Raw genomic sequence first — 10,645 nt, 5'->3', positions numbered from 1 at the left:
ACTTATTTATTTGTCTACATCCCAAATGTTGCCGGCTAGGGACTTGAGCGCCTTGTTCCTACATCTCAACGTGTCGCAGATAGTTATGGCATGCGCGGATGTGGCCACTAGAATCTTGGTTAGTTAGTGGTCGGAATTTTTCTACCATCGACCACGATAATCAACACTCTTCTCGCCTATGTCGTGCATGTTTTGAACAGAGTGGCCGTAGATTTAGTGGAAAAATGTGGTACAAGTGGTACAATCGGTCAAATAGTCTTTCACAACTGTCACCAGGGAAGGCACCTGACGCCACGATCGTAAATTATCCGCATACATTACGATCTCGATGTCTCCTGTAGTGGGTGGTACACAGGAGAGGTAGCGGTTAAACAGCGCAACGCTGTTGTGCTTGGTACACCTGCAACGGCGCTACCATGATAGTCTTCAAATTCATCAAGTCCACTATTTCCTCGATCTTACCCTTGGGGTCCATTGCAATTAAATTATAAAGAGAATTCATTTTTATAGATTGGAACAACAACGACTACACGGATGTTGTGTGGTTACGAGTCAATCCCTTATAGAAGGACCCGTCGTCGTGAGATTGTAGTTGCCCCTTGCTGCACACAAGAAAACACCGACGAGATACGAGATAGATACTCTCATCAGACCCATTATCCTTTTTTAATGACTACTCATTTTATTTCTATTTCCAACACAAACCATCGGTCAACAATGAATCAATATTCCAGAAATTTCTTCAATACAACAAGCAATAACCATTAAAACTCTCCAATCATCATGGCTGACTTCCGAAACGTCAGTTACTTTGTAGTGGTGCATGAAACTAGGGGTTTTTAGGTCGAGTTCCCCACTACTGCAATTTCATAAAATTTCTCTAGTATAAAACTCGAACCAAGAACCCCTAGTTTCATGCACGACTACAAAGATACTGACGTTTTGGAAGGCAGCCCATCTTCAAACTGGACCAAAGGATTCCTCCAAGATAGTAACTATACTATTTTGGAGCTGCACATCCTTAAAACTAACCTAGTTACAATACCATCGAATTCCACATATAAATTAGAAATCGACGATTACAAAAACATCGAGTTATGCCCAGAAAAAAAAACAATTCTTAACCACTGCGTCGTTGAGAAAAATTCACGTTTCATGACTGAAACAGACGTACACAATGTTTTAAAAAATCCAAAATTGATGCCATATCCCACCCTCGAAAAAATATTTTAAACGTCGGTAATTTTTTAAGTAATAAACTTTATTTGAATTGGATTATGATAAATAGCCACCATATATTATTCCTTCACATACGATACGGTAGGTGTGTGGCGGCGGTAAGGCATACGTGTTTGTGCAAAAAAACTTAAACTTAATATCAGCGTAAATATAGTGAAGTTGTAGAGACTTAACGTAATAAGAGACAGACAATAATAAATGAGCGATTTGAATAAACCAAAACTTTCGACTTCCTTTTTGAAATTTATAGCTTAATAACTAAAATAAGAGGGACGAAACAACAGAAGGCAATCTCATACAGGTATAAGAGTCAAACAAACATACATTAACATAAAATTAAATAAAAATAATAATAATTTTAAAACAAAAAATTTCACTTTCAAGTTTTCATAAAAAAAGAAAATAAACAGATAAAAAATGCATCAAGTGATAAAGTTCGTAATTGTGTTTCATTCGCTGTGCGTAAAGATAATCTTAATATAGTTTTTAATATTATGTTGTTTCGTCATTGTTTTCAAAATACTCTTTTGAACTTAATTATAAATCGACTTTTGATAAGATTGTCCAGCAATCCATATGGGATTCGAATTGACTCGCTGTTCTACATGATAACATGTACGCTGAGCCAAACTATTGTAATCAACATATTGCAGGGGATACTTGACCCCATAGCCATGTTGTGACTTCAAATTAAAATGTTCGGCCATTCGTATTTTGGTCAATAGCCGTTCATTTCTGTAATTTGAAACTTTACAGAAATTCACATTGAAATTCAATGGCAAATGTTCAATATCGGGATTTTGTAATAAATTAATTTCCATATTATTAAAATTATTATTTAATTTTTGATTATTACGATATGTTGGCAGAATTGAGTAAAACTTTGTGTAGGGATTTTCCACATCCAACTCAAATGCTGCTACCTGCTGAGAGGTGAGAAATGATCGCTTATAAAGCAGCAAAAGTTTTTCTGAATTATGCTCGGCCAATAGTTTCATGGAATAAGCCAATTTTAAAATAGTTTTAGATTGAAGAAAATTTCCCAACAAAGTACGCTCGTTACAAAGTTCTTCGTAACTTTTAAAGGTGTGGACTGAAAGAGAAATTCGATTCAAAAATTTGTGTTTTGCAGTAAGGTATCATGTTTACCTACCCAATTCAGCTTTGTTGTCACTAACAATTCTAAACAAGGCATGGTCAAATATTTGTCCCACATGGCGTTCAATCATTTTGACAGCCAATTCACACATTGCCAAATGTATGTCGGACATTCGATCGAATAGTATTTCAAATATCAACATTGTATAATGACCGGATGAACTGTCTTTGAGTAGAATCTGAATACAGATAGAAAAAATGAGAAGCAAGTTGTAGATTTTTGGTAAGTTTAGTATGTTGTGTCATACTTACCCCAGCATACTGCAAATAATAAACTGGACTTATTGGCCCATAAACCACGATGGGAATACAAAAGTTATTGGCCAAACAATATAGACGCAATTTGGCACAGAAATCATTAGGAATGAAGGGATGAACAGGGATTCTAGGAATGGGAATAAAAAAAAGTTTGTTAAAATTAATGACATTAGATATGTATGTATGTACATATGTATTCAATTTAAATTGTTACACCGGGATATGCATGTATTTGCGTCAGATACTAATGCCTTTATCATCTGGCATCGATTTGAAAGTAATCGAACTCTAATAACTAACTCATAAAACAGCTCCTCCCTGCATTTCGTATGGTTGATCATACTAATCATCATATTGTGGTACAGAATCCACCAAGACGCATCCGACAAACGATACGGTCCTGCCAACACACCCATGTCCACAGCAAAACTGAAAAGCCTGTACACTGATCCTGTACAACTGGCTTGCAATAGCAGAGATTTAGAACAATACAAGGTACATTCAAAAATATTACAAAGATATACCGAATAATAAATTCTAAATGCCTGGCAGTTTTAAATCAACATCTCAAAAATTTATCGAAGTGGTTCTGTGCGATGCTATGATTTCAATGGATATTTGGTATTGTTGTAAGCGCAGTGGTGAAAGATCCGATCTTTTGTTCAGCCTTTGCCAATTCCTATTTCCTGAATGATAAATATAAGTCGTGAAACATCGGATCTTTTCGTTAACTTTCGAGAAACATTAGATCTTTTCTTCTTCCAATGAACCAATCCCACAAATGCTAAAATACTATATCATTGAGAATAAAGGCCTGGGTACATAAGCTGTCTCGACTGCTTGCCTGCTTCAATTCTGACTTAACAAAAATAAAAGAAGAAGAAAAGGGCAGTCCTAGATTGAAATTGGCTCGGACTTCTTTATTCTTTTATTTTTTTATGTCAGAAATGAAGCAGGCAAGCAAGGCTATCAGGCGAGACAGCTTATATACTCGGGCCCTAACTTTTTTACAGTGTTTTATTTAACTTGTCTTGTTGTCTGTCTGTTTAGTTCAAATCTAGTAACTAATTTTTAACACAAAAACTTTACACACTTTTCAGATTCTGATGACAATCAACCCCAATATGGGTCCATTTTATCATATAGCCCCATATAGCGGTACCACCCGATTTCAGATATTTTGAGGTTTTTATCTTCATGTTTAACCCCGAATTGGCTGTTACTTGGCATTTGGTGTTCCCAATGGCACAGACACTTGCCCACAAAAATTGTGGACAAAAGTTTAGGTTTTACGATAGCCTCCATATAACGGTAAAAAAATTAAGCTACAGTGTTTTATTTAAAAATGCGCTTAAAACTAGAAAATATTTTTTCACTTAGCCTCAATAATTATATTCTTCATGATCGGATCTCTCAAATAAAACGCTTGCATTTAAATTAGAAATGGTGACAAAATTAAACGGCAAGGGTTTATTTAAGAGATTCCATCATGAAAACGAATATACTTATTGCGGCATTTATAAATAAAACACTGTAGCTTAATTTTTTTAATTATGTTTTATTATTTATTATATTATGTATATTTTTGAAATAAGCCGTATTATGTATATTAATCACAAAAACTTACGGCATAGAAAGTCTTAAATCCCCGGCCGAAGGGCGGCTATATATGAAAAAAGTTCGGTTTAAACTAAACTTATCGTCAAAACCAAGGGATTTTTTGAACTTTCGGAGTCTATATCTTGGGAAGTAAGGAATTCCTGCCCATGATATATATATATATATATATATTGGCGTGATCAGCACTGCAAGCCCTACCTGTGGTAAAAATTTCAGATCGATCCGAATCCAGTCCAAACATTCAACCTGCTCCTAACTTACGATTATATACAAGTAAATGAATATGAATGCTATAGCATTCACGTCCGCGAACGTGTTAATCGACAGTTTGTCGAGCACCACGGGAGTGACAGGGCGAAGAAAAGAATACTAAGTCGCATTAGATCTCTTTCTGCCGAGTAGGAACCATCACAATTTAAATTAGATGATGTTCCGAAAGTTGTATGAAGTGGTTGACATAATTTCGGAACGAAATTTCGGAACAAAATGTCGGAGCGAAATCGGATAGATTTTGGTCAGAATTCGGAACGAAATCGGAAGAAAATCCTTAGGAAATTTGGTCACCGAATTTTCGTACATATTTCTGAACGATTACGGAATAATGCGGTATGAAAATCGGAGGTACCTTCCGAATCTCCGTAAAGATTTCTGAACGATTTTGGAATAACGTCGTATGAATATCGAAGGAACAAATTTTTCTCTGGGGCCTGTTTTTTATTCATTGATCTTTGTTATGTAATTATTTGAAGATTGTAATTTCAAACGTTTCCCTAATGATTTTCACTGTTTGAAAGTCTTAAATTGCCGGTAGAAGGGCGGACATCCCTATTAACTTTTACTTATAGAGGGGAGATTTAATCGTGGCTTTACTTTGACACCAATATTGGCTTGGTCTGTTGAGAACAAATCATAGGTAGTTAAGGAACTTTGATACCTCCAAGGTTCCTAAAACATGTTCCTGTGAAATAATTAAAAACTTATAACTGGACTTGTTATCTGACAGCCCCCAAAAAATGGAAAAAATCTATGGGCCATTATTACATGTGTTCTTTTACTATCTGACGGATTTTAAAATACAAAATAAACTAATTTGAAGGCATAAAAATATAATTCTCACATTGAAAGTTAATGGCAAGAAGCTCCTCCTTAAAATTCAATCATCACTTTTAAATTTAACTTAACCGGAACGCTATAAATTTGTTCGGTAAATCCAAACTATAACAAAAGAAGACTTATAATAATGGGGGTATGACTTATTTATTTGTAGAACCTGGCTGATATAAATCTGAAATATCAATAATACTTTTACAAAACTTACCGATTGTAAGGATATCCTCCATTCATATTCTGTAACGAAAACATAAGCAAATTAATTTATTGCTTAACAATACATATTTACGCAAACACAAACTTACCTTCAATCCACCTGCCTGCAATTCTTCCTTCGGCTTTGCCCATTGAACTTTCAAATCAACACCCCACATGCGTACACGACCCGGAGTTAAACGCTTCTTTGCTTCCAGTGCCATTTCATGATCTTTAAATTCGATAAATGCAAATCCACGATTTTCTTCTTTTTCTCCAACACCACCACAGCCTCCTACAAAATTTAATGTTGAGGACGACTTTGCTTTATTATAGTTCCTCAATGGTGGATAAGCTGTGCAATTATGCATTTGTGGGAAGCACAGCTTAAATTGTTCCTGCAATATATGCAAAGGTATGGAACGGGGGATGCCACTGATGTACAAACGATTTTTACCCTGAGAACGATAAACACCAAGACGATCTTCACTTCCACACACAAATAAATGTTTGAGAAGTTCAAAGGCAGCCAGAGCATCACTCTCACTACAGAAACGTATGAAGGCATAACCACGAGTAGAGCTACCGGTGTCCATCATTAAGCGGAATTCATAGACCCGACCGATACGATGCAACCACATTAAAAATGCCAATTCATCCAAGTGCGTGGGAATGCGTGTTACATACAATTCACATTGATATGTTGGTGGTGGGTGGCTGTAATTTGGAGGTGGCCCATACACTTTGCGACCATTTTCTAATATAACTGGCAGAGGTTCAAAATTTACATTGGTCACCATAGAGGGACCGCCATTGTTGTTGCGGTCACTGACGTTATTGATCATTTTGGAAGTTTTACTTTGAAGCTGACGGATTTACTTCTTATTTAGCCATTAAATTTGTTTGTGTTGTACGAAGTTTTTTTTTTATCGAAATCTAATATTTTTTTCACGAATTAATGTCTAAACATTTCAATTAAACAGTTTTTATAGTAGTAATACACTAGTAATGTATTTTACAGATTTCAATTCATTGCTTTTTTCATTCGAAGAAATGCGACGTAAAATCCAACGGTACTTTTGTATTGTCACAATAACAGGGTGAGTCATAGATGATGGCTTCGATTTTACGATTTCTTGGTAAAAGTGGTGCCAAACTTGTGTTAGTGTAGTAGCGCCATACTTTACACCCGTTTCGTTAATTCAAATTGGAACGTTTAATACCCTAATTTAATTTGCATTTAAAGCTGGAAACACATACAACGTTTGGGTAAAGTTTTGTGTCGTTTTTGGCCGTTTTTACACTGTTGGGCATGATGCCGAAAAATTCAAATTCATTTGAAATATATGCCGACAAACAGATAAACGCTGGACTTTGGTGTCGTCGTCGCCCTGTTGTTGTTGTTGTTTTTTTCTCGACGTCCAACGCAAAACTTTAATCAAACATTGTATCTGTTTTCAGCTTAATTTTTGCCTGACAGACGACAGTTTCTGCATTTACGAAACAGCTGATTGCTGTTTTGTTGTTGCTTGTACTGTAATTTTTTGTTTTCCTTGTGTCTCAGAGCATGAATATCTCTATCCCTCATATGAATATGGGCACTCTTTTACGGTATTGTCATATTAAAATACCGAAATGCACATTAAATGCAGTTTGATTTTGTGCATTAAAGCTGTAAATACATTCAGCGTTTGAGTAAAGCTGGGTACACATTGTCAGTTCTGAATGACAACTTTGTTGTTGCTTGAAGGTTATGCCATATGAAAATAACATTTGCATGTGTGAACGCACATACCCAAAGTTGTATAGATGGCGTCAATTTTGACAAACATTATGTTTGTTCCCATGCCGTACCCGTTCCCAACCAATTATGGACCCGGCACATACGGCGCGTTAAGCGTTGCGTTACAACAACCACATGAAAACTTCAAGAACAAACTTGGCATCACTTACACATTTTGCATGTGGTTGTTGCTTTCAACGCGTGACGCGACGTACAACGTCAGGGCCATTAGGCCGCCATCAGACCATCTGCTTTTTCACATGTATGACATCAGCTGTTCTGTATAATAGTTAGACATCGGATTTTTGCATGTTTTTTATTTCTCATCATATTGGACTCAAATTTTGGATCTAGGCGTTTTAAGGGTCATTTTTTTGATATTTGGGGTCATATCAAAAACATACAAAAAATATGCAAAAAATATGCAAAATATATGCAAAAAATATGCAAAAAATATGCCAAAAAATATGCAAAATATGCAAAAAATATGCAAAATATGCAAAAAATATGCAAAATATGCAAAAAATATGCAAAATATGCAAAAAAATATGCAAAAAATATGCAGAATATGCAAAAAATATGCAAAATATGCAAACAGATTTTGGCCGAAAATCGTCATAAAAGTCGTGAAATTGACATTTAAAGTTGGAAAAACCATCAAAAAATACATAACAGTGTCAAAATTAAGACCGTTGACCGTATAACGTCGATTTTTTTATGTTATTGAGACCGACAGTGTGGTGTAGGGTTTAAAAGAATTGTATTGTAATACAATTTTTTATTATTAAACTATGCAAAAATATAAAATTTGATAAAATATCAAACGTTCTATGAAAATTCCATATTTTCTTTGTTATAATTTGTAGCGTTTGGCTGGTTATTGTGCAAATGGAACAAATCGTTGTCGGATTTTTTAAGGCGACAAAAGTGTTTAGTTCGGTCAGATTTTAAGACTGTCAAAGTTTGAGCACAATTGGAATATTGTAACATCTGCCACTGGGGCCTCGACATTATGCAAATCTCGATTTTTTGGCTATTTAGCGATTTCGGCAACCCATTTTTCTGCAATGGTTAAAGCTTTTTGTACATATTAAGCATTAAATTAAAGGCCATTCTATTCTTAACATTTCTTGCTGAACAACAAAATATAAGTAATAATAAATCTAATACTAAATAGGTATTACAGAATTCGAGATAATAAAGCCAATGTCCCGAAAAACGTGACTAGGTACGCCTTTGTGAGAAAATGGAGACTATTAAAAAAACATTTTCTTCATTTTGATCAATTTTTGGAATGAAAACAAATGTCTTTTACATTTTGTTCTAAATTAAATTTATTCGTAGTCAGACATCATGTGGTTTTGGAGCTATCTGGGTACAGCTGACTACTTGAAGAACGCTCTGCTATGTAGTTCGCAACTTTCAAGTTGCTTACCATCCTTTGCGCCCTCTGGAAATTCGGAGTTAATGTTTAATCTTTTGAACAACAAGAATTATGCCAGACCTTTTTCTAGGATTTTCGGCAGTTGCTCTTTTGGAAGTTTAGATCGAATATTTCTGAAGAAATTTTAATCTTTGCTTTTTAAGATTTTTGTCGCCTTTTGGCTCTTTACGGCGTTTTGCACCGTTGGATCAAACAATGCCAGGTCAGCAAGTTCAGGACTAAGATACCACAGATTATTAATTATGTTGTTACTTCCTTTTTCGAAAATTTGGATGTCAATGTTTTCATATTTCAATACATTTTCAATGAGGTCTAGGTCTTGTTTTGATGCTAAACGTATCGTAGAATCTGATGAACCATCTGTTCAAGAAAAACGTAACTATGCAATTGTCATTGGTGCTGGACCCTATAAGGTGTATAGGAACGTTACTAGTATCATTTTGGCTACAGTAGAAGCTATCAGAGAGGATCCCTACAAATATAAGATCTCTAGAAGCTTTATCCTTGAACAGCGGAGAATAAACCGTGAAAAATACACGCAACAGCTTCAAGGAACGAAGATATTTGTGTGCACTGGCATGGAAAACTATTACCAAATATTCTCAAAACAGGGAAGAAAAAACGGGTTGCTGCTCTGGTATCACATGGGGGTAAATAACAACTCCTAGGTGTTCCTGAAACTGACAGTAGCTCATGGGAGAAACAAGAATTAGCAGTGTGCAAATGCCTAGAAAATTGGGGTCTCAACAGCTCGAGCAGATATTAGGTCGAGAGCTTCTGTACCACCGTACAAACTCGTTAGAAAATTATTGAGAGGGATTTTTGACTGCAAGTTTGGAAGCACATCCGGACATCAACCAAACATATTCAAACGACTTCTATAAGAATAGTCTGCGATTGCCAAATCCAAGTTCGAAGTAGGCGAGAGTGTTTTAAAACTACTGCCCAACCCACTTCCCAAGAACAAGAGGCCGTAGAAGCACCTTGCGTTTAAATCGTTCGAGACTGGACGCCCCTAGAATGTTTTTTCTATTTTATTTATTTATTTGGTATCCCACACGACAACAACTGAGTGTTATAAGTGAGAGTTTGGGTTATTGATTTTACATAACGTATAATGAACAAGATAATGTTTATATAGATATAATATAGGATATATTGGGTAAACATTATCAATAGGTTAAAAAGAAATAGAGACAATAGATTGAGTTTACTACAAAAAATAGTGAAAACGATATTCAGAAATATTTTTAGGTCCAAAATAAGACCTAAACCGCATTGAAGATTTATTTAATACGAAAGGCATTCACAAACAAATAACAGAGAAGAAAATAACAAAATAATAAATCATATATGGTACCTTAGTCCTGAACTTATTGCTCTGGCATTGTTTGATCTCATAGTGCAAAACACCGTAAAGATCGAAAAGACGACAAAAATCTTAACAAAGCAAAGAATTTCTCCAGAAATAATCGATCCAAACTTACAAAAATCAACTGCCGAAATTCCTAGAAAAAGGTTTACCAGGCATAATTACAAGTGAGACTTAATTGTTGTTCAAGAGATTAAACTTTAACTCCGAATTTCTTGAAAAAGATAATGCAACTTGACCACAGAACATCAATTACCAGGGGGGGGTAAAGGATGGTAAATAACTTGAAAATTTTGAGGAACATAGCAAGGAGTCGAGTTCATCACCAAGTTGTCATCTGTACCCAGATGGCTCCAAAACCATATTATGTCAGTCAATTAATGCCCGTAATTTCAAGACTTAGCTATCTATGAGTTCACAGATATCTCCCGTGTAAGCAACGGTTTATAATTTCAACGCATAGGTA

At 35.3% G+C, this 10,645-nt stretch overlaps 1 protein-coding gene across 1 annotated transcript; it reads right to left on the bottom strand.

Moving 5' to 3' along the window:
• Positions 1-1,240: 1,240 nt before the first annotated feature.
• On the bottom strand, positions 1,241-6,682 carry LOC141400071 (uncharacterized). Its single transcript, XM_073979486.1, has 5 exons — positions 5,691-6,682; positions 5,594-5,622; positions 2,650-2,782; positions 2,393-2,576; positions 1,241-2,332 (listed from the first exon to the last, which is right to left on the bottom strand). Exons 1-5 carry the CDS (start codon positions 6,423-6,425, stop codon positions 1,773-1,775), a joined length of 1,641 nt encoding a protein of 546 aa, XP_073835587.1. The 5' UTR covers positions 6,426-6,682; the 3' UTR covers positions 1,241-1,772.
• Positions 6,683-10,645: the final 3,963 nt, after the last annotated feature.

Source organism: Musca autumnalis, unplaced genomic scaffold (genome assembly GCF_047663935.1).
Source record: "Musca autumnalis isolate F117 unplaced genomic scaffold, ASM4766393v1 scaffold_3, whole genome shotgun sequence".
NCBI classification, from domain to species: domain Eukaryota; kingdom Metazoa; phylum Arthropoda; class Insecta; order Diptera; family Muscidae; genus Musca; species Musca autumnalis.
Note: the sequence above shows the minus strand (reverse complement) of the source record. Positions and strands in the feature narration are given on the sequence as shown.